The 25,564-nt window shown below is 37.2% G+C and overlaps 1 protein-coding gene and 2 long non-coding RNA genes across 8 annotated transcripts; 2 read left to right on the top strand and 1 right to left on the bottom strand.

Moving 5' to 3' along the window:
• Positions 1-6,502: 6,502 nt before the first annotated feature.
• On the top strand, positions 6,503-7,069 carry LOC126610192 (uncharacterized). Its single transcript, XR_007618422.1, has 2 exons — positions 6,503-6,554; positions 6,849-7,069. It is a non-coding gene; the product is annotated as an uncharacterized LOC126610192 (long non-coding RNA).
• Positions 7,070-11,811: 4,742 nt separating this feature from the next.
• Positions 11,812-19,493, bottom strand: LOC126610191 (uncharacterized). Of its 4 annotated transcripts, none has more exons than XR_007618419.1 (6): positions 19,117-19,493; positions 18,747-19,034; positions 13,489-17,804; positions 13,325-13,449; positions 12,955-13,242; positions 11,812-12,012 (listed from the first exon to the last, which is right to left on the bottom strand). It is a non-coding gene; the product is annotated as an uncharacterized LOC126610191 (long non-coding RNA). The 4 variants fall into 4 exon arrangements; XR_007618420.1 differs by having other exon boundaries at positions 13,325-17,804; positions 19,117-19,241; positions 19,281-19,493; XR_007618418.1 differs by having other exon boundaries at positions 13,325-17,804.
• Positions 19,494-21,371: 1,878 nt separating this feature from the next.
• On the top strand, positions 21,372-25,521 carry LOC126610189 (E3 ubiquitin-protein ligase At1g63170-like). Of its 3 annotated transcripts, none has more exons than XM_050278183.1 (5): positions 21,372-21,517; positions 22,423-23,264; positions 24,259-24,423; positions 24,522-24,810; positions 25,113-25,521. In XM_050278183.1, exons 2-5 carry the CDS (start codon positions 22,591-22,593, stop codon positions 25,299-25,301), a joined length of 1,317 nt encoding a protein of 438 aa, XP_050134140.1. In that variant the 5' UTR covers positions 21,372-21,517; positions 22,423-22,590; the 3' UTR covers positions 25,302-25,521. The 3 variants fall into 3 exon arrangements, with proteins under 3 accessions (XP_050134140.1, XP_050134141.1, XP_050134139.1); XM_050278184.1 differs by having other exon boundaries at positions 21,410-21,572; positions 24,298-24,423; XM_050278182.1 differs by having other exon boundaries at positions 21,410-21,572.
• Positions 25,522-25,564: the final 43 nt, after the last annotated feature.

The following is a 25,564-nucleotide window of genomic DNA, read 5'->3' as shown; positions in this document are numbered from 1 at the left end:
TCGGAGCATATGTCATGCCATGGTCATAGCCAAGGTATTAAATACCGGTAATATCGGAAATATCGATAGTCCGAAAACACGGAAATATCGATGGAAATATCGGAATAATATCGATATCGATAAAAATTACATGGAAACCACGGAAATTGTAATAAAAACTTGGAAATTTTTATTGAAACTTTGCAGGATGTTTATTTAGTCAATTATCTATTAGTTTATCACAAAAAATTGGAAGGAAATGCATTGCATGATGGATTTAATATTATCAAGTTGATTATATAGCGAGCTGACAAACATTGTGAGTGTAGAAAATATGTAGTAATTAATGAAAGAAGTCTAAACACACCATAATCATTTATATATAATGAATTAGTACAATATTTTACACTTTATACATTGAATGGTAAGATACATGAGTGACTTAGTACCACATAGAGTTCCTATGAGGTTCAAATTTTTCACTATCTTCATCATCTCTATGTGTAGAGTGAGTGTATTGTGAAGAGTAGTTATCAAATGATAAATCCCCAAAATAGTTTTGCATGTAATTGTTAACATGCCACCTATATGGATCCAAGATTGGTTGACGTTGTCCATAAGCAAAATCATTTGAAGATTGAGTCTCGAATTGTTTCCATGAGTCGCTCGATTCCATCCCAACAGGAATGGGATATGAAGGGTAGGGAAATTGTTGGTTATGAGTATTACCTAATATTAATAAATAATAATCCAATTTGATAATAAAATAATAAATAACATTTTTTTTTTGAAGTAGAAGATTTTGATTCAGAAATAGTAAAACTGGCAGTATGAAACCACTCCACACGGTTTTGAACTTTGGCAGTATGAAACCACTCCACCTTTTTGTCTTGTCAATGTCTTTTTCACACACACACACACACCTTTTTTCTCACACACGCAACACACACACACACACACACGTAGACCCTCAGTCTATCATTCTCCCTCAGTCTCTCCACCCTCAGTCTCTCGATCGATCCTTCTCCATCCTTCTTCCCTCAGTCTCTCCTTGTTTCTTCTTCGGTTCTCCCCCCCCCCATCTCTTCTCTGCAACTCACCTTCCCAGAGCCTATCCTTCTCCCTCAGTCTCTCCACCCTCAGTCTCTCGATCGATCCTTCTCCATCCTTCTCCCTCAGTCTCTCCTTGTTTCTTCTTCGGTTCTCCCCCTATCTCTTCTCTGCAACTCACCTTCTCCCTCAGTCTCTCCTTGTTTCTTCTTTGGTTCTCCCCCCCCATTTCTTCTTCGGCTGCCGTTGTGATGACGACGGAGGATCCTCGGCGATATTATGGCTAATATCGCGATAATATCGCTAATATCGCGATATTATCGATATTAGCGATATTATCGCGATATTATTACGATAATTAAGTGTAAACGTTGAAAATATCGCTATGTAAAAATAACGATATTATCAGCGATATTTCGCCGATAATATCGATATTTAATACTATGGTCATAGCCAAAAAACCATAAAACTTACTGGGAGAAACTTCAGATCTTTGAGATTATGGATGTACAATAAATAGTTGAAATAAATGAAAACTAATGAAAATGGCTTAAAAACTTTGAGTTTTAACGATAAGGACAAAATAAAAGGTAAAGTGAATAGTACCATGATTGATTTTTTAGTGTAAAAATATGGTTTTTCGTTAAAGTGAACAGTAACGGGAGCTTTTCGTTAAAGTTCCCAAAAAAAGTTCTCATTGTTTGTAGATTAAGAGAAATATTTGCATGTATAAGGATTCTCCTTTGATTCATTTGGGGAGCTTTTAGTTAAAGTTCCCAAAAAAAGTTCTCATTGTTTGTAGATTGAGAGAAATATTTGCATGTATAAGGATTCTCCTTTGATTCATTTGGTGTTGGATCTTGTGCATATATCATGAAAAAACTTCCCTTTGGGAGTTTTTTTATAGTCTATACTAAATTAATTTAAATTACAAATAAAAAGAATCAAACTTGAGTGCAGAGACAAGAACACACTATTCTAGTCAACTTGATTAAACCCAAGTCTACACTTTGTTTTAGAGTTTAAGTGCTATGCATTTTGAATTAGAGTTGAATACTTAAGATAGATAATGGGAATTGTTATTGGCACTCCAAAAATCTCATTCTACACTCCAAACTTTCTATATTTGGAAAGAAAAATACACTTGTGAGGAGTGTATAATAAGATTTTTGGAGTGCCAATAACACTTCCCTAAATAATTTGCTAATTAAAAACCCAAATGTAGTAGCGCACATCCATTAGTTTTTCACACCCCTCTTTATTTTTTTAACACACCCCTCTTTATTTTTTTCTATTCAATAAATTAAATGAAAATAATCATCAAGATTAAACAAAATTGTGTAAGATATTAAAAGGTGTGTGTTTATATTTTTTTTCATTAGAAATAAACGCATAATTTTTGTTACCGATTCAGGTTAAAGTTTCGGATGAAAGTTCAATTTTATTTATTTTTAATTTTTTTTGCTAATGCCCATGTTAGCTTTGAGACTATCTAATGGCTGACTTAAGGATTAGGGCTTGGACACAATGTAATAGAGCAATTCTATGTACGCCCATTTTTTTTTTTTAAATCTTTGGACATTCATAAATGTTTTGATTTTAACAATCATTGTATCTCACTGTTAAAGTTACTAAAATACCTAACTAAATCTTAGGAAATAATGCCCCATTGATTTTTTTTTTTTTTTATCAAAAATTACTTTACTTTAAAGTTAAGCAATAAAAAAGCGTTTGATTAAAATAAAATATCTTGCTTATTTTTAAAGCAATGACATCCAAACAACAGCTTTTAAAAGCAGCTTGTAGATATCTTTTAAAAGCTGCTCTACAAGCTGCTTTTATAAAAAGTAGAGTTGAACCTTCAATGAATATTTTTTAATTCATGTAATACCTTTATAAAAAGTAGAGTTGAACATTCGCTAACATGTTTGCAGTGGAATATAAAATAAATAAGACACAATATTTACGAGGTTCAGCAGGTGTGCCTATGTTCTCAGAATAGCAATAATGTTTCTCTCTTTATACGAAATAATAGGAATCAAGCCAGTGATTATTTTAGGTAAATCATCATCCATCAAGCCATGGTGTTCTTTGACATCATTCCATATGTAGGAATGAGGCAACCCATATATACTTTGACAATCACTACTTTATTGGTGTTTACACCATTCATCCTTTGGTAAAAGTCCACGTATAATCTCTAGGATTTTTGGGATTATTTATGGCTCCACAAATGTCCCAATACCTACTGTGATGTATAAAGGAAAGCGTAAAAGGTGTAGAAATCTCAAGTTGAGTAGGCTAGCCAAAAGTTGTTTAGCTTATGTCAGATTTTGGTGGCCTTTGTGCTAGTTTATCAATTGGCTTCAATGTTCTTGAAACTTTGCTTGCTTAAAGTGTCTTGCAAAACGTTTATTCATAGAGTTGCGAACTATTCACGTGACTTTGATAAAAGTAGGCGATCCTAGCAGGCGTGTCTGGGTCGTCAATTTTGGCTTGTTGGAGTGTTGAGGTGCTGAGTTCATCATGAGCAGTTGGATAGGCCTAAACGAGGTTCTGGTGGTGATAATGGGATGTGGGCTTCCGCATTAGTAGATAATGTTCTATCCGTCTGGGTAGTTGTCACCATGGGTTTAGTTTCGTCCCATTTAGTGAAGTAGTCGGTCACTACAATCATCATGCATCTGCCCTCAATAGCAGACAACATTGATCCCACCAGGTTGATCGCCCATTATATGAATGAACAAGGGCTTTTTCACAAATGGAATTCACCAGCAGGTAGTGCAAACACGAAAACTTGAAGCGCTGGCAATTGTCGAACCTTTGTACAATTTTTTAGCGTGTAGATGCATTGTTGGCCAGTAGTAGCCTACGTTAAGAACTTTCTAAGCTAAGTAACGGCTTCCAGAGTGGTTCCTACAAGCGCTTTCATGGATCAGGTTTAGGACTTTCAAGTCTTCAAGAGGCGCAAGGCAACGGAGATATGGTCATGTGAAGGATCTTCGAACAAGCATGATGTTCCATATATGTAAAATGTGCTACCTTCATTGGGAGTTTTCTCGACTATAGCTTATTGTTAGGGAGTGCTCTATTGACTAGATAGTCAGTGATAGGATCCTGCCAACTCGGGGATGTATTGATCTGTGACGCCTCTATTGCTTGTTCTGTGTCTATGCTCTGCTCCTCTATGTATTCATCTGAAACTTAGCATCTGAGTCAGTGGTCCAAGGCAGAACCTAGACTCACCAATGTATCTACGTAAGTATTTTCTGATTGTGAAACCTACGTGAGAGTGTAAGTGGGGAACAACGTAAGATACTCTCGAACTTTATCCAAGCATTGCACCATCCTTGGATGTTTCTTCGTGGACTCCCTTAAGGCCTAGTTAATGATCAGTTGAGAATCTGAATGGATTACAAGCTTCTTCACTGCTAAGTTTTTCGCTAACTGAATGCTTGCTACTAAAAATTACTTCGTTGTTGGACACTTTAAAGCTTAAAAAGGTCATTAGCCTGATTGATAAGGCTAAGAGATGCGGGGCAGAAGACGATACAATGGGTACCTGTGGTGTAGGATTAGCATGGTGAAGAACCATAGAGGTAAGGTCGGCACAGTTGTGAGCTTCCGAGCTAGGGTTAGCTTGAGCCAGGTCGTACGCAGCAGAAAGATTTGGGCCACTGGCTCGCAATGCTAGGATGTTGGCAGTAGGCTGCTCTATTATGGAACCGTCTGAGTTATGAAGACAAAACCCGCTCTCAATCCCTGGTGGTTTGAGGAACTCTCCTGTAGGTTGGCTTGGTGCGTCATTCTGGTGCTCATTTGCCCTCAAAGCACCATCAAGCTAAGTTGCTACGTTCATCAAAATATGAGTAAATCAATTATACAGTGCCGAAGTGCAAGGCTGGTGTGACTAAGAGCTACGGTGCAAATGGATTGGCCAGGACCAAGTTGCAAGGGAATATATGTTGAGCCACTGGAGCGGGTCAACCCACAAGAGATGCAAACGCATACTTGTGCGAATAAGCTTATGTAGTTGGGCCTGCTTTTAAGGCAGCATACCTTGGGCTACTGTAGCGCATTGGGCATGCAAATGGGGCATCTGTGCCTGGGCTTAAGCCATTGGGGGTTGGGCCGAAGGTTGCATGGCTAGCACATAAGCCTCTTGCCATTGCTCCTACCTTTGCTAAAGCTAGTGCTTGTTACACGACTGGGGTTTAGAGTGCACAGATCTGAGCTTAGGCTGATGTTGCAGCGCTTGCTGCTACTGTAATGGCAAAGCCTCGTGGCTTGGAAGGTTGGTGCTCTATGTGTCGTTGCTGGGCATGCAAGGTTGGATTGCAATGTAAGCTGCAGATGTTGTGGCGGTCATGGCTTTTGTCGATGGGTGAAAGCCTAAGCACATAACGTGTCATTCGTCGTGGTTTCAGAATTTCCAACCATTGTACCCTTTCTCCAGGGACATAGAGCATTAAAAAAATCAGAGACTATGAGTGCATAAGAAAATCAACGTGGGGCAAATTTGTAAAAGAAATTGCAAAAGCCTTCTTTGAGAATTAAATTGAATTCTCAATGAAAGCACCAATTTGTGGCAGCAAAAATTTGTCGTCTTCAATCTTAACAAATTTGTACCTTTGACTTTGCTCCATGTCATAGGTAAGAGCTTGACTCTTCTCAAATACAAGGTAATTAAAACTAAAATATCTTTTTTATGAACACCAATCACCTTCTTTGCCCGCTAGGTCCATTGTTCTTCATTTCGCATGTCTTTATAGAGATTTAATACTCGTCAATTTGGGATTTCTGTGTTGTAGATTTTGCAATAGCGGTTGCATGGGAAGCAAGGAAGCTATTGGTGATGGAGAGGGTGAAGGTTGCTCCACCTAAGGCCATGGAAATGAGGGTAAAGGTCAAATATACCTCAGTTTATCACACTGAACTCTACTTCTGCCGAAGGTCACCAATAATATCTACTACATACGTATAATATACATAATATATATATATATATGATTTCATATGATTAAGCTTTGAGAATTGAAGATTTGTAAACTATGAGTAGAGTTTTCCAGGCACATTTACTTCAAGTGAATACATTGTTGTTCATTCTGGCCGTCTTTCCAAAATCAAGCCCATTGCTCAGTTGGACAAGTTTGCACCTTAGATGTGCCATACCAACAGGTTTGGTGTCATACTCAATGCTTTAGAGCCTTGAATTATGCATCCTCAATTGATACTACATATTGAATCGTTTGCATTATACTGAATATTTTGTTTTTTAATATCAGGTTTAGGTTCCCCTCTCAATGTAGCAAAATGAAAAATTATGTTGTTTATTGGCCTCGCTGTAAGTTTGGACAAACTTTGTTGATCCCAAATTCTTTGTTCTAATAAATTGCATTTATTTTCTTTTCCGTATTTATATAGATACATGCATGATCTAGGCTACTAAGGTGGAAGAATTTCTTAGGCACCATAGAGTATTGGGGTGGAGTCGGTAGACTTGAAGCCCAAGAGGTTTGACGAAGGTATTTATTTTTTATTTTTGACATTTGGATTTGGTTTAACAGGTAGTTTAGTGGGAAAACATAGAAACATATTTTTGGTTAAACATTCTTTCACTAGCCATAACTAAGAAATTCGGAGTAAAAGAATTTGTGAATTCAAGTGACAATAGCAAACCAGTGCACGAGATGAAAAATGATTCGCTATTCTTATTATGTGTTGGACATAAATCAACATAGATAGTTAAGTTGTAACTTTAACCTATATTTTTATTTTCTTCTGCTTCTCATCTACCCAAGTCTACAATGTACATACAGCTAAGGAAAAAGCTGAGACATCAACCAGTGCAGAAGCTCCTGAAAAGACTAATTGCAGATAGCACTACTAATGAGCACTACAATTTTAAGCTTGATGTTGGTATGTGATTTCCACTCCATCTCATCTTTTTTTTTTTTTTTAATGTTAGTTTAATTTTCAAACCTTTTGTACGTATCAAGTAATTCTCCATATAATTGAATAATGGCCATTTTTTTTTTTCGCTCCTCCATCAATTCATTGGTTAAATAGATTGAAAAAATTTAGCTTTTTATATTGAATTCTTACTGATTCCAATTCTTAATATATAGTAAGAGAAAAAGTATGGACAAAGCAAAAAAATAACATGATGACCAAGAAAAAGATGGTCATTCCCAAACAAGCAAGACCAAAAGATTGACCAGGAAAAATCATAAACACTAAGCAGATGTGCAGTGCCAAGCTTCTGATATGGACATGTATATTTTTCGTATTTGAACGATTTTGATACTATGAACTTCTGTACATGAATATAGCTTTCATAGCATCTCTATCTTATAACAGTGAGGAATTGCATACTACCAATCTCTATCTTAGGTATATAAATCTAACTTCAATAAATTTTGTTTTCTGTATGTACATATTATCAAAACATTTTAAACACCCACAGCAACTCACGGGCACTTTTACTAGTATTTTACTAGATTTCGGAACTTTCTAAATTTTAGTACCCTTATCAGTGCGCGGGAATTGCATTATGCAAACAATTCATCATATTTATTTTTTTGGTGAATTGAGAAACTATAAATATAATCCTAATCTCTGAGGACCAGGCAGAGGTAGTAGAACACAAGTTCTAGTAGGTCCTCATCGACACCATTGTTCCTGTGGTTCGAATCAGTGTTGTCTATACAAGGTTATCGGCTGGTCGGTTTTAGATCAGCAGTTTCAGATGCCCCTGCCTCATATTATATATAGTTGACCTGTTCATAGCCCTTAATTTAAAAAGTGAAATGTTTGATTCCAACCGAGCATATGTTTCCCCTGTGTTATACAAAGCAATATCCTCACAAAGAGGCACACGTGATGGACTTGTCTCCGGGACATAACTGGGTCACATTAGTTTGGGGTTGATAACAGAACAAAACACTGAAGATTTGCCTTCCAGGAGATCGGTAACGCAGTGCTCATCATCTCATGGTGTGCTTTGTGTTTCTTACTTTTGGTTTTAGGTAGGGTTCGTTGTACTTCGACATTTGTTTAGTTTTTTCTTAACTTCTATTTTGGTTGCATATATGGTTTTACTTTTTGGTACTTTAGTTATAATTTTTAAGGAAAACTAATGAAAATGACTTGAAAACTTTAAGTTTTAACGATAATGACAAAATAAAGAGTAAAGTAAATAGTATCAGGATTGACTTTTCAATGTAAAAATATGATTTTTCATTAAAATAAACAGTACCGGAAATTTTTCGTTAAAGTGCCCTAATTTTTACAGAAACAAAACAATCCTTTGTGTAGTTGGTCAACTACGTACCTAGCTAAAAACTCCTATTTTTCTTTTCATTGCAGTATATATGAACATGTTCTTGGATGACAAGTCTTTTTCTTATTGGTTATAGTGATGATATTGACGATAGTGACAGCCATAACTTGATACGGACCTAGAGCAGCAATCTAAAAATGATAAAATAAATAAATAAATTACTATTTACTAATGAGACCATATCAATTAGTATTAGATAAAAATAAATTATTTTCTTTCAGAAAAAAAAAAAAAATTATAGACACGAACATCGATCCCAGGTAAAGATCAATTCACGATCATGAGATGGGCTCGCTGGCTTACTGGCCTTTTCGAAAGTGCAGAATTAACAGAGACATGGAACGAAGGTCTACTTCCAACCACACTGATGCTGATTCTCCAACTTGATAATTATCATCTGCATAATTTGTCAGATTTGGGGAAGGCTTCGGTATTACTTTGAGTGAGGTTAGATATTTAAACTCTTTTTTTCTCATAGATACAGTCGATGTGGGATATTTCAGCAGGCCCCTTCACATGAGACCTAATTAGTAGGTCACACGTGGGAGATTCATACATCGACAACTACGTGTAGCCAAGGGGACTCACCCTACACGCCTGGCCAAGGGACTCACTCATAACGTGGCAGTACGGACCTGCTCTCTAGCTCTAATATCATGTAGAATTATCAGAGAGATTGGTCAATAGCCCATTTTCAACAACACCAATATTGTCATCAACTTGATAGTTACCAATTGCACAGTCTGTTAGGTGTGAGGTATTATCACAAAAGGCATCGGTATTAGTTGGAGTGAAGTTTGGATATTTAAACTATTCTTATCACAAAAATACGATCGATGTGAGATATTTCATCAGATAGTTCTTTGGCATCCAAGGTTTAGTCCTTGCAAGTGCCATCTTCCTTGTTGATTGTGAGTCCTCCATCACCAAGGAATTATTTTGTATATTTTATGACTTTTTAATTATGAATTTGCATGTTTCTTCAGGCATGTGTGGCCTCTTGCCCCAACGTGAGAATTGCTTAAAAATTTAAGTCATAACTCGGAAACTATTTTTCTCCTTCAAAATTTTAGCTCAAGATTATTAAATGATAATTTTAGCCTAATTTGTTTGTTTTGGTAACTTTTTTGAAAATAAAATTTATGTAGATTATCCTAATTTATTTTTATAAACATTTTAACCTAAAAATATTTAAATTCCGATACGTAATTAAAAATCATACAAATACATAGGTATTTATAAAGTTTTAAGTTAAATTTGAATTAAATTATTTTAGATGTTATATTTAATTTTGGACCGTTAAATCTTTTTTTTACTCTTAGATCTGATCTCATTTAATCATAGCTGTTAGATTATAAGTAAAAACAAAATAAGGTTTGAAATATGATAATTTGGTGAGTCCAGAATAATTTAAGTCAAACTTAAATCTTGGGGGAAATCAATCTAGCCTAGAGATATATTTTCTCTCCAAAACTTATTTTAGCCTAATGGTTGGAGATGGTTTTTTTTTTGGGGGGGGGGGGGGGGGAGGGGGGTGTTAAAGCTTATATTTTAAACTTTATCCCATGGATTGAAGATGGTTTTACCCCGTATAAACTCTTAATCGTTGTTAATGAAGTTTCATTTGATCTTTAACCAAAACCAAAATCTTAAAATACTTTTGGATGCAACAGGACTGAAGTGGAGAAAATGGAGGTCGACTTGACCTATGGAGCCCTTATTAAGCAATGAACACTGATGTTCCGCCACAAAACATTGAGATACGATGCATTTGGATCACATCTGAATTCTTCGTTGTTGGAGGATGAAAGATATTTGAATTGTGGTTGAAATCGTGAAGACTGTCCATTTGTTTAGGTATTAGATGAAATAATCATAAAGGATAGATGGCCCATTTGTTTACATACTGATGATATTATTTCTCCCAGGCCTTAAATGATTCAAGCGTTCAAGCCACCAGGTTGTTATTTAAAAATCAAAAATTACATAAAAAAAAAAAAGGAGGTCATATTATGTTCTGGACCTCCACATGGTCTTTTTGCCCTCAAAACGAAGCAAGTGATCAAACTCTACTCCATCGTTATGAGTACTGTCGACTGGCTGATCTATTCCGTCTCTAGCAACCGCAGTCAAAGACTGGAGTATGTTGTCTCTCCTACATTCTCGTCAAAATTTCACATTGAGAATGAATCACATATTGATGAGTTGAGGAATCTTGCATGTATTTATAAATAGTTGGGCTACTATCCATATTACCAATTAGTTTTATGGTGGAACCCCAACTTCTTTCATGGTATCAGAACAAGTTGTCTCACATGTGAAGCCCAATGGCCACACGTACTCCACGTCACCTGAATTGTGTTGTTCACGTGTTAAGCTTGAAAATTTATCATGGCATGTTGAAAATGAATCACACATTGATGGGATGAAGGACATTGCATGGGTTTATAAGTAAGTTGGGCTATTCTCATATTGCCAATTGGATTTATGGTGGAACCTCAACTTTTTCATAGTATTAGAGCAGGTTGTCTCACGTGTGAAGCTCAACGACCATATGTGCTCCACGTCACCCGAGTTGTGTTGTCCACGTGTTAGGCTTGAAAATTCGTCACACATGAGAGGGCGCGTTGAGAATGAATCCACATTGATGAGAGGAGAGACATTTCCATAATGTCAATTAGTTTTATAGTAGAACCTCAACTTTCTTCACTCAAATGTCATAGTGGAAAGCTTTTGACTCTCCAAGATTGAGACAAGAATGCTCTGATAACAAGTATGATTGTGAATTACCAATTAGAAGAGAGTACTTTTACACACATCTTTTTACCCTCCACACACTCCTCTTAATTTTCAGCAATCGAATCAAATGAACTGAATCGGATCAAAAAACTGAAATAAACCAAATATGTATGAAAAATAAAAAAGAGTGTGCAAATAGCACCACCTAAAAAAATGTCTGAAAATGAAAAACTTCACAGAAAGCAAGTTCTTTTTTTCAGCTCTCATACCAACTCTCCCATCTATAAGTACTCGCACTTTGATGACATGTGCTTTATATTTAAAGAATCAAACAATGATTCGATTTGTTGGAGGATCCACATGATGTGTGATTTCATATTTTTATTTTTATTTTTTAATTTGCACCAATTTGAACGTTGTTATACTGTTGGTTGAACTCTAAACTACGAGACAATTCTTCAATAGATATCTACCGAAATTGTGAAGACATTTCAGTGAAATTTTATTAGAAAGTGAAGACATCTCGATAGATCTCTATTAAATAAATAGAAAAATGCTAAGTTGGATTAAAGCATCAAATTTTGTAAAGGAACAAATGTATAGTCTAAACAAGTTGGAAAAATGATGGGGCAGTTTCTTCTATAGTGGGATTTCTGTATTTATTTATTTAATATTTACTTTTTAAATAGGGTACATATGTTTACATGGATGTGATGACACACCCCGTCCCGAAGGAGGGCATGTTGGCCGTCACGTGAGAGTGACGTAACCATTTGCACAGTACGGAAGCTTTAAGATACAATTCCTAAGTTGATACACCCGAAAGTGAGTCCTAATTTTGTCCAATCTGTCAGAACACCGTCGAATTCCTCGTAGTCACCACACCTTTGTGATTCATGAACCTGGAGGGGCGCAAAACCAAAATTGAGTGGGTCAGTAAAACAATTCTTTTTCAAATCCAAACATTTCTCAAAACGTTGTAACCCCTCTCCGTAAAACCTGTATACTTTCCCAGAAATGTAAAATATAAATATACATATATATTCTCAATACTTCAATTCATTAACTCAACATTTTTCAGTACAAATATGCCATGCCATGTCTAAATTCAACAGTATAATATGAATGCATCAACATAAATCAGGTGAAAGAAAATAATCAACCGGAGACCCTACAATGGTCCTGTACGGTTGAATCTAGAGCTCAAAATATCATCTAACCGGAGTCACCAACTGTGACCTGTACGGCCATGCCGGAGTCACCTAGTATGACCTGTACGGCACTACACTGCACATAAGTCGGAATTACCTAATGTAATCTGTACGACTTAATGGTGTAATAATATGCTCTAGTGCTTTTCTCATCAATCATCTGTGCACATAATCTAAGGTCACCTACCAGTCGGAACCCCTCTAATGGTCTGTACGACTGGCATGTCGGAACCACCCCCGGTGGTCTGTACGACTAGCATCTACTTGGATCCAAGGTGAGCATACGATGCGGTGAATAATAATAAGCACTAATACCAAGGTGCAGTTTATGAGCTCAACATATCTCAACATCATCATAACAGTAATAATACTCACCTGATACTCACCTGTGTGTCCACAGCACCATTTCATATATATGCATCATATCTCAATTCATACTTTTCATATCTTTTCATGCATGGCAATTCGATTCACATTTCTATATACTTTTCATATCATTTCTATGCATGGCATTTCAAATCACATTTTTCATATGAATCTATGCATGGCATTTGAAAGCATACTTCCGTTAAATTCAATTTCTGGGAAAACGTCAAGTACATATATATACGGAAAACAAAACTGCCCACTCACCTGGAGTTCGTCCAACAACTCCCTAGCACCACACATCAAGGCGTCACGACGATCGCCGCCTTGCACAACACCTAGTTCGCCGTGGTTTGGCCGGAAACTGCCTCGAAAGCCTCGGAGGTCGCCGGAAACTCGACTCCTAACTCACCGGGGATTCGCCGGAAAATGCCTCGAAAGCTCCGGCCAAACTTTGAACTCGTCGATCTCCGTGTTCTTTCGTCCAAAAACTTCCAACGAAGCACTCCGAGCTTCGTGGGAACCTCCTAGAGCTCCCTGTGAGCTTAGATTTCCCTAAAACACAACATATTCAAAGATCATGAACAGTGCTCTTCACGGGAACTTTTAAAACTACGTTTTCCGAAGTAGAACTTACCTGAAATTGATGTCTACGTGATCGTGGAAGTTCCAGGAGTCCAAATGTGGTCTTACCTTGGACGTTTGTTTATGTTTTAGGTGGTTTTGGGTGAGGTTGAGCGTCGGAGAGGAAGAGAGAGAGAACTGAGAGTGAGAGAGAGTCGTGAGGGAAGAGAGAGAGACAGGGTACGGGAAAGAGGGAAAGAATTAAGGGGTGTGGGATCCTACCCAATCCCCAACTACAAAATTCTAACATAAATTTAAATCTAAGTCTCCACTCTACTTACCAAATTTTAGGAGCTTAGATATAACGAACGTAAAAATTATACCTTAGTCACGTATTAGGGGCATTTTCGTAATTTCACGTCCTTGGAATTAAAAATTCCGGGACGGGCTGTGACAACCTCCCCTCCTTATAGAATTTCGTCCCCGAAATTCCAGCAACCAACTAAATCATCTATACTCATACAATTTCCTCGGGTAAATCTCTCTCATCCGATTCTCTTTCTCCAACATAATTTTCTACTGAATGATTTCCTTCACAAAGCTTTTACCACTTACTCTGTCTCAATTCTCAGGACCTTCTTTTTCCAATCCAAAGTCGTCATTGGTTCCTTATCAAGTCGAATCCAATTTAATTCTCAATAGTTGCACCAAAATCCCATGTGACGAGTCTGCCACCTAGTGACAACGCATCGAAATATAATGCATTATGCACCTTAGCCAATTTTGAAGGCATCATAAACTTATATGCAACTTCATCGATTCTTTTAATGATCAAAACGGTCTGATGTGTTTAAGACTTATCTTGTCTTTCTTTCTGAATCTTACTATTTCTGTTCATGGTGAAATTCCAAAATATCAAACCATTTACCTTACACACTCGATTAGTGGCATATCCATCTGTTGATCTCTTTTGCCATTCCTGGTTACTTCAGGTTAACTTAATCACCTGAATACTTTGAGGAGACTCATCCATAGTCTCAGGGTCTACTAAAACTCCTTCGTGATCGAATCTTTCTTTTTCCCCTTCTTTCCTTGCCTTGGTTAATTCTTAAATTTCCTCGTCAAATGTTTAAGTTTCGAGTACGACCTTACCAAACATGCCTAACTTGAAATCTAACAAGTAGAGCTTCTTCTCGATCTCCAGTTCTCAACTTTACTTCAGTTGATTTCCGATCCACAAGAAGATAATCTTGGCAAACGTACCAATCATTAATTCTTACTAGAGTCTTCTCATCAAGTGCTTCAGCTACAACAATTCACGATCACCCTGATCGTACAATCATAATCACTAAGTAATTCAATCCACCTTTGTTGCCTCATATTGAAATCCTTCCGAGTAAACAAATATTGGAGACTCTTTTGATTTGTAAAATCTTGCATTCTTATCAACATAGAATGTCTCCATAACTTCACAGCAAGGATGGTAATCGTGACTTCCAAATCACCAGTAGGGTAATTCATCTCATGAGATTCCATTTGTCGTGAAACGTATGCAATCACCCTAACATTTGCATCAACATGCATCCAATACCATTCAAGAAACATCACTAAAAATTTATGATTACCACTATTCTCTGGGATTACTAAAATACGTGCATGAGTAAGGAAATACTTCAGTTGTTGAATCCTTTGCTCACAATTTCCTTCCCATTCATACATAACCTCTTTTCTCAACAGTCTCGTCAATGACAAAGCAATGACTGAAAAAAAATTTCACAACCATCCAAGATAGCCTGGTAAGCTAAGAAATTCTAAATCTCAATTACGACTCGTGGTTGTTCCAAATTCTCAATTTCTGCTATCTTTTAAGGATTCACTTGAATACCTTAAGAATATATAACAAATCTCAGAATGCCACATGATTCATCTAACTTTAGCATTTGTTACTTAGCATACAACCGACATTCTTCCAATCTTTGTTCCACCGACTTAATACGTTTACATGTTCTGCTCTGGCTCAGAATATGCCAGAATATCTTCAATGAAAATGATATCTATTTATCAAGGCATTATTGGAATACTTCATCCAATAACTCATAATCTTCAATTGATAATAAACAGACTTCAAGTCAATCTTTGAAAATATACAAGCACCTTTGAACTGATCAAATGAGCGTCAATACACCACAATGGATAACGGTTCTCATTCGTTACCCGATTCCATTATCTATAATCAATGAACAATCTCTAAGTCCATTTCCTTTCTCACCAACAAACTGGTGCTCCTCAACAGTGTTGTACTAGGTTGAATAAAACTTTTATCAACCAATTCTCTCAACTGAATTTCCAATTCCCCTAACTCATCATGAACCAATCTTTAACATAAATTTATACCTGGCAACAAATCAATAATGAACCTCATATCTCTGCCTGAAGGAAATCCAGGTATACTTTTAGAGAAGACATCAAGAAAAGTCTAACCCTTTCGACATTATTCACACTACTCCAAACAACATCATTTAGCACCACATGAGCTAAGTATTTTTGACAGCCTTTCAAAAACAATTGCTTTGCTCTCACAGCATAAATAACGGCCTGACTCAATCCATTTTGCATACTTACAAAAGTAATCTCTGGTCATCCAGATCGATGGAAAGTAACTGGTTTCCCGTAATATTCCATCTAGTCACAACTATAAATAATCAATCTAATGGAATAAAATTAACTGACCCAATACATACTTTATTATTACTGAACATTCTAAATAAGTACAACACTAACATAAAATAACATACCGGTTTGCTTGCTTAACGAATCCACGAATGAGTTATTAATATTACGGTCTGCAGCCCGCAATACTGATAAATCATCATTGTCTCGATAAGTAAGCAACAATTCCCAAAGGTGTAATACTATCATTTTTTTTTTTCATTAGAATACACATATACGCCTCTATCACGTTCCAACATTACTTTCTTTGGCATCATCGTCCATACTCAGAAATATATCAGCCGGAGTCAACTAGAATGACCTGTACGGCTGATTCTCCAGCTCAACCATCTATGCTGGCACATTAGTCGGAGTCACTTATAGTGACCTGTACGACTTACACATCAATTCCCCAGTAAATACGTCGGCCGGATCCACATCTTGTGGTCCGTACAGCCGAGCCTATAACTCACCAATTTCTCATGTGTCAGCCGGATCCACCTCTTGTGGCCTATACGGCTGAACATATAACTCATCAAATCTCTCGGTACTCATGGTCAATCCAACCAAACTACTAAGTCCATAACTCTGCTGAATTGACACTATGATATCATGGAAAATTGTTGAGTACAACTGATTATAGGGACGATTCACAATTATGTGTCCCCTCTGTTTACATAAACACATTCATTAATTTCACATTTCCCAAAGTGTTAATTTTGTACCTGCTGCACAAGGTACATTTCCTTTACTCGAGACACCTTGTCTCAAATATCTGGGATTATCAGTATATCCATCACTTTTATTCTGACCAGCGACATTAAAAACTCAGCTGGAAGAATTAACTCTAGCTTCATTTCTTTCGAAGCTCTGAATCTTTCTATATCCTTGATATGACGAATCATTAACTCTATCGTCTTCTTTTGATTCCCATTCATTTCTTATTCTTCTTTATTCTCGTTGCTCATGTTCTCAGAGTCCTCAAGACTCAACAACATCTAGCATACTCCTGATAAGAACTACAATGGATAGTGGTCACCCAAAATACCACTTCCCTTTTTGCCACCCAGCTTAAAACAACATAACACCTCCACCAAATTAACAACAATATCTGGATGGAACGAGGCAAGTCTGAAAACTTTCTATAATATCCCTCGATCATCACCTTCCTTGTCTCATATTTGTAAACTCTTGTTTACTACCATCGATCAATGCCGGAGGAATAAACTTTTCCTTAAACAAGTCCTTAAACAATTTTAAATCGACTGTTCCTCCGGTGACAACAAATCATACTCCTGTTTCCACCAGGATACAAATTCATACCCAAAACTAGGTAGTCGTCTCAACCCCTTGTCAAAAGGAAATTTCCATTGACTTGCATAATCTGAAACATCTTTTCCAAATGGTTAAACCGTTACTTCGCTCCCTCAGGTTCATCATTTCATAAGGTGATTCAAATTCAACTCATAACCCGTCTTAAAATGTCAATTTTTATAATAGACTGAATCACCATAAAAATAGTTTCCCCCAAACCGCTAAATCAGGGAGACTAAATTCCTCTAACTACGTGGTTTGCTACGAGGCGGTGTAGTTCTGACAGAATTCACTCGGAAATTCTCAAGATGTCCAGGATTGCAACCATGCTCTGATACCAACTGACACACCCCGTCCCGAAGGAGGGCATGCTGGCCGTCACGTGAGAGTGACGTAACCATTTGCACAGTACGGAAGCTTTAAGATACAATTCCTAAGTTGATACACCCGAAAGTGAGTCCTAATTTTGTCCAATCTGTCAGAACACCGTCGAATTCCTCGTAGTCACCACACCTTTGTGATTCATGAACCTGGAGGGGCGCAAAACCAAAATTGAGTGGGTCAGTAAAACAATTCTTTTTCAAATCCAAACATTTCTCAAAACGTTGTAACCCCTCTCCGTAAAACCTGTATACTTTCCCAGAAATGTAAAATATAAATATACATATATATTCTCAATACTTCAATTCATTAACTCAACATTTTTCAGTACAAATATGCCATGCCATGTCTAAATTCAACAGTATAATATGAATGCATCAACATAAATCAGGTGAAAGAAAATAATCAACCGGAGACCCTACAATGGTCCTGTACGGTTGAATCTAGAGCTCAAAATATCATCTAACCGGAGTCACCAACTGTGACCTGTACGGCCATGCCGGAGTCACCTAGTATGACCTGTACGGCACTACACTGCACATAAGTCGGAATTACCTAATGTAATCTGTACAACTTAATGGTGTAATAATATGCTCTAGTGCTTTTCTCATCAATCATCTGTGCACATAATCTAAGGTCACCTACCAGTCGGAACCCCTCTAATGGTCTGTACGACTGGCATGTCGGAACCACCCCCGGTGGTCTGTACGACTAGCATCTACTTGGATCCAAGGTGAGCATACGATGCGGTGAATAATAATAAGCACTAATACCAAGGTGCAGTTTATGAGCTCAACATATCTCAACATCATCATAACAGTAATAATACTCACCTGATACTCACCTGTGTGTCCACAGCACCATTTCATATATATGCATCATATCTCAATTCATACTTTTCATATCTTTTCATGCATGGCAATTCGATTCACATTTCTATATACTTTTCATATCATTTCTATGCATGGCATTTCAAATCACATTTTTCATATGAATCTATGCATGGCATTTGAAAGCATACTTCCGTTAAATTCAATTTCTGGGAAAACGTCAAGTACATATATATACGGAAAACAAAACTGCCCACTCACCTGGAGTTCGTCCAACAACTCCCTAGCACCACACATCAAGGCGTCACGACGATCGCCACCTTGCACAACACCTAGTTCGCCGTGGTTTGGCCGGAAACTGCCTCGAAAGCCTCGGAGGTCGCCGGAAACTCGACTCCTAACTCGCCGGGGATTCGCCGGAAAATGCCTCGAAAGCTCCGGCCAAACTTTGAACTCGTCGATCTCCGTGTTCTTTCGTCCAAAAACTTCCAACGAAGCACTCCGAGCTTCGTGGGAACCTCCTAGAGCTCCCTGTGAGCTTAGATTTCCCTAAAACACAACATATTCAAAGATCATGAACAGTGCTCTTCACGGGAACTTTTAAAACTACGTTTTCCGAAGTAGAACTTACCTGAAATTGATGTCTACGTGATCGTGGAAGTTCCAGGAGTCCAAATGTGGTCTTACCTTGGACATTTGTTTATGTTTTAGGTGGTTTTGGGTGAGGTTGAGCGTCGGAGAGGAAGAGAGAGAGAACTGAGAGTGAGAGAGAGTCGTGAGGGAAGAGAGAGAGACAGGGTACGGGAAAGAGGGAAAGAATTAAGGGGTGTGGGATCCTACCCAATCCCCAACTACAAAATTCTAACATAAATTTAAATCTAAGTCTCCACTCTACTTACCAAATTTTAGGAGCTTAGATATAACGAACGTAAAAATTATACCTTAGTCACGTATTAGGGGCATTTTCGTAATTTCACGTCCTTGGAATTAAAAATTCCGGGACGGGCTGTGACATGTGAGGTTGGTGTAAAAAATAGCAAAACTTATGTTGCCTGTAACTGCTAATATTGCCCCTTTTTTTTTTATTTGGTTTTGGTGAGGGAGTTAGAATGCTAATTATTTAGAATTTTAGTTGACAAACAATAGATAATTTAAATAATAAAGTTAAAAACTAAAAAAAATACAATGCATGCATCACCAGTCAAAGAATTATTTTTTTTCTCATTTCCTTTTTTTTTTAATTAAATTCTTACTTTACCCTTCAATTCATTAAAAAAATTGATAGAATTAACGAAAATGACTATTGTTGCTACATGGGACACAATTCGAGGACACGAACAACTATTATTAGAGTTCAATAATGTAAAGGCCTAATCGGATAAATGGTCCCCGTGGTCATAAGGTATTCGGATGATAGCCCCTGTGGTAAAAAAATTCGAATTTAAACCCCTATGGTCACAGTCTGTTAGGATTTAAACCCCTGTGGTCTAAGTCTGTTAGGATTTATGCCCTTCTGTCATTCCTCCATTAGGTTTAGGTTGGCAAAATCGGATAAATGGTCCCTGTGGTAAAAAAAATTTGGATTTAAACCCCTGTGGTCTAAGTTTGTTAGGATTTATGCCCGAAACTAGAGGTTCTGTCATTTTTCCGCTAAGCTTACAGGTGGAGCAGATTTTCTCTGAGGAGACGCGACAGAATGAGGTGGAACTAATAAATCACATAATTCATTAAAATTCAAGATCTAATAAATCAAATAATTCAAAATGCCTTTATAAAATTAATGAGTTTTTTACTCCCGAATATCCAACCGATTAATTAATTCTTTACTAAACTCTTGCCACACGCATACGCGTGTGGCAATTGACATTTTTATATATCTTTTATTTAAATAATTAATTTACATATTTTTTTAAAAAAATATTTTTTTTAAAAAAAGAAATTAATTAAAAACGTGAAACCACCCACTAATGTGGGAGGTTTTGTTTTTTTTTTTTCTATAATTTTAAATATTAAATTCATTCAAAATAAAAATATGGTTAAATATTTTAGCTTCTTTTGGTTCAATTGTAATTTATGAAATTCTTAAAGGACAATTTATGGTATTTTGAATGTTTCACCATTTTAGGGTGCTTACTTTATATATATAGATATATATCTTTTATTTAAATAATTAATTTACATATTTTTTTAAATTTATTTTAAAAAAAAAAAGAAATGAATTAAAAATTATTTAAATCCAAATTTTTTCTACCACAGGGCTATCTTCCAAATTCCTTATGACTAAGGGGACCATTTATCCGATTTGGCCAACCTAAACCTAATGGAGGAATGACAAAAGGGCATAAATCCTAACAGACTTAGATCACAGGGGGTTAAATCCTAACAAACTGTGACCACAGAGGTTTAAATTTGAATACCTTATGACCACGTAAAACATTTATCCGATTAGGCGTAATGTAAACTAAACACATCAAGTAAGCGAGTTGAGTCGGGTCTTGAGCTGGTTCGAGCAGGCTGGACTGAAGCTTGGGCTTTTGACTCGAGAGTCGCCGAGTCGCGACAAGCCCGAGTTGGTGCGATGCCTCCAACCAAATCAAGTAAATATCAACCGTCCATCACCAACCACATGATGATATCACCGTCCGCAATCCAACGGCGCAAAACCCCTCGCAGTCACTGCCCCCAGCTCATCTCTGACGGATTTGGATCCTCTCCTGAGCTAATGGAGAGAGGATCCTTCTGACCAAGTATTATGGGCCGTTGGATGTTCATCCAACGGTTATAATTATTATAACTTTAAAAGGACCCACCTGTTTGTAGCCGTTGGATGAAAATCCAACGGCCCATAACACTTGGTCAGGAGGATCCTCTCCTTTAGCTCAGGAGAGGATCCAAATCCCATCTCTGACCTCAACGTTTACTCTCTCTCTCTGTATCTGATGAGTTTGCGTGAGCAATGGAGAAAAATAGCTGACGTTGTATTTTATTAAACTGAGAATCTGCGAGAAAATTGAAAGAAATGGGAAGAAAAGGTGAGTTCTGAAGCTTCTCTTCTGACTGTGGTACTCATTGTATCTTTTATATCAGGTATATATTTGATTGAACCCCTGCAATTTCTTCCTTTTTATATCATCATTTTTGGGTTATAGGCTTTTGATTTCTGTGAAATTTGATTATTTTTGTTTGATCATTAGTGGGTTTTTAAGTTTTAATTCGAGTTAATAGCTTAATACAATTGCTTTGGTTCGATCTATTTGGGACGGTGAATTTTAGGAAGATTTTATTTTTTATTAAGTGTAATTTAGTGAATTCAGAGAATAGATGAAGTTTTTCAGACATGGGTTCTTCTTCTCAGATTGAAATAAGGCTCTGATTTTCTGGGATTTGATTTATTTTGAGTTTTCTCTAAGTGGGTAACTGTCTTTTGATGCTGTTTTGTGCATTGACTTGTGTTGTACTACTGGTTTGAGACCGAAGAATTAGTCGAAAATGTAATGCATATTGGATGAACTCATAATTGTGAATGCTCACCGACTTAGGAAGAAAATTTGAGGCTTTTATTATGTTTGAGAACAATTCTGTAGTTTTAATCGGATGGGGTATAAGAGCTTTCTTCATTTCCCGCTTGTCCGGTTGTACCTTGTTGTTAAATCTTGGTTTTGTTTTTAATGTCTCGTTCTTGTTTGTTTGTCGTGGTGATATCCCTGACAAATTTGGGAGTAATTTAGTAATGTATGAACGTCAACTAGTCATGTGAACCATGTAACCCCCCATCTGATTGGTTGTGTGATCTTGATCATTTTGGTAGGCTGGCATTGCTCATTTTACCAATTATGTGATATTGCAATCCTGTTCTGCTGCATTTAGTTAGCATTGTTTGATTTATGTTTAATAGAAATGATTAAGAGAACTAATCATAGTTCTGATTTTGTTTCAGCTTACAGCCTTGGATATGAGATAGAAATAAATTCTTTGAATCTATCAGTTCCAGACTGTGCCATGTACTGCGAGTAAGAAAGAGGACGACTTTTTTATAAAGTGAAAAATCTAAAAAGTTGAGCAAAATCTATGCATTCTCACCTTCCAATTTGGTTGGTGGAGTTAGATGGATGTTCCCTCTGCAGAACCAAATAGTGACACCCAAGGTGACCAATTTCCTTTGCTACTAGAGCAGATGGAAAGTCATAACAATCGTGTGCACATAATTGATGTAACAAGGAATGATGATGCTTCATCAAGTACATCCAGTGATGACCAACCTCCTAGAGTGGACATGCCCCAGCATGAAGACAGATCATCAGCAAGTACACATGCCCCCTCTTATCAAGCTGCTTCATCTTCCTCAAACAGATTGAATTCTAGGAATTCCTCATTTATGAGGAGAGGTGATGGGTATAGTCGTCGCCGAAGAAGCCCTTTAAATTCAGGGTTATGGATTTCTGTTGAGCTTGTTGTCACTGTGAGTCAGATTATAGCATCTATTGTTGTTTTGTCACTGTCAACAAATGAAAATCCACAAGCGCCTTTGTTTGCATGGGTTGTGGGTTATGCATCTGGTTGTGTTGCAACACTTCCTGTTCTTTACTGGAGGTTCCGTAACCGCAACAGGGGTTCTGAGCAAGAATCCATTCAATCGCATCAAGGGTCTTCTGAAAGCAGTCCTCCTGAACCAACGTCTTATACAGCTATTTCAATTACACAAGCTTCAGATGAAGAGAACAGTCGCGCCTCCGAAACGGTTACAACTAACCCTCAAATTGGAGGACCCTTAAGTGCAAGGTTTTCCATTTCTTTGATCTTCTCATTTTATGTTTAATTGGTGGGTGATGTCTTGCATTTTACTTACTGATATTGTCACCTCACCTGTCAGGTTTCCTAGTGAGCATGCTTTTAGGTGAATGAATTTAGTTTAGTTCATTAAGTTGTTTTTGTTCTGATAATTACACACACATTTCTCAACAATATATCCCAAACAAGGCAAGTCTTCTCTAAAAATGCACGGGCAGCTAATAAAGATACACAAGACGGCTGAATCACCCAACTCAATCTTTTCCTCAAAAATATTGGCCACTGTCTAATTGGATAATGAAGAAATAAATGATTAACGTTTGAAGAACCTCTTCCATTCGTGTTGTTAACAGACCAAGAAGGTGAAAGACAACATACAGGGCCTCTTCTGTCGAATGGTAATCTTAAGTATTGAGCCTCCTTGAGCAATAATGCAAGCAAGTATTATACCTTCCTAGGAACCTTATGCCTTCCAGACATTGAAGATGGACTGAAAGGGTATATATATAGTTTATCGATTAATCAAGTGATCTACAGTACTTGAAGGATGAACTACCTCTCATTTATTCACAACTCAATAATTTTGATAGGGAAAAATGTGTCGTAGTGCATGCTAGATCACCAAGAAGTGGCTTGCATAAAATATTACATGTTAAATTTCAGTTTTGGGTTTCTTGTGCGCTGCAATTGTTGTAATTTTTCTCTAATGGTTTTCCTACTTGGGTTTCTACAATATACCGGTTGTCATCCATGCTGACATAAATCAAACTTTATGATAGGCCGTATTAGAAAATTAGTTACTTTGGAGGGTGAAATCAAAAGGTTTATATTGATCAATTGTACATACGAATTAGACAATAAACTGAAGCACGATGACAGCGCTAAGATTTTAAGGCCACTTTACATCAAACAGTTTAAATACTACTTTCTTGTATCTATCTTATCTTCTCTTTATATCTCTCCATGTGTTTTATGCAATTTATAGATGGTGTCATGAAGTGAGGAAGCTCATTCAATTTTGCAGAATTAATGGGTTAGTGGATCATTTCAAGATGGCCTTAGATTGCTTCTTTGCAGTCTGGTTTGTTGTAGGCAATGTGTGGATTTTTGGAGGTCACTCTGCCCCTTCTGATGCTCCTAAACTGTACAGGTACATCATGTTGATATATACTGCGTTTGAGTCATCTAACATTTCCTTGGTTTCTTCTAGGTTTTCGAGTCATCTAACGTATCCGGTGTTTCTTATAGGTTATGTATAGTGTTCCTTACCTTTAGCTGTATTGGATATGCCATGCCATTCATACTATGTGCAACAATTTGCTGCTGCCTGCCTTGCATCATTTCTGTCCTCGGATTTCGAGAGGATCTTTCTCAGGCTAGAGGAGCCACCGTGGAATCAATTAATGCTCTCCCGACATACAAATTCAAGTTAAAGGAAAATGTGACCAATGATGATCAGGAGGGAAGCCCAGGTAGTCAAGGTGGGCTCTTGGCTGCAGGGACAGAAAAGGAGCGTGAGATATCTGGAGATGATGCGGTGAGTAAGTTCTGTCCCTGCCGAGTTCATGGTCTTGAAATTTTATTTGATCTTATTATAATATTGACTGTAAACCAAAATATTACAATCATGATAATGGTTAATTGGCTATAATCACTTTCTTGGTTTGCGTGAAGTAGAGTTATATGGTCGCGTATTGGTTATATATAGCTTTTCGTTTGTTATAGGAAACAAGGCTTTATACATTCCTAAATTTTTGGAAAGTGCAAGTAACAACGAGACCGTTTCCTTCTATGCAATTGTCATTTGATTGATTTCTTTTCTCCTTCCTTACGGTGCAGGTTTGTTGTATTTGCTTGGCGAAGTATGCAGATAACGATGAGCTACGGGAGCTACCATGTTTACATGTCTTTCACGTGGAGTGTGTTGACAAATGGTTGAAAATCAATGCATCATGTCCCCTGTGCAAAAGTGAGGTCGGAGAGAGGAGCGGTGGCTCGCCATTGGCCAGGGACTCCAGCCAACAGTAGGGTAAGCAATGATGAGATCTGTGATGGCCAGGGACTCCAGAATTCAAAATTCTCGAACGGTTAAAACCCAATTCGGGTGGTTCATCCAAGTGCGAAAATTTCCATATCATTTTACAGAGATAGATGCATACTATTTGTCTCGGTTCTATTGCGTGGACTTGCAGTTCACTATATCTGTAAATTTCATGTATACTATTCAAAATATACGGTGAGTTTCCTACTTTGCCCTCTTCTTTTTGTGGTTGGCGTCCATTGCTATAGAG

Source organism: Malus sylvestris, chromosome 17 (genome assembly GCF_916048215.2).
Source record: "Malus sylvestris chromosome 17, drMalSylv7.2, whole genome shotgun sequence".
NCBI lineage: Eukaryota > Viridiplantae > Streptophyta > Magnoliopsida > Rosales > Rosaceae > Malus > Malus sylvestris.
This window is presented reverse-complemented; position numbering and strand designations above follow the sequence as displayed.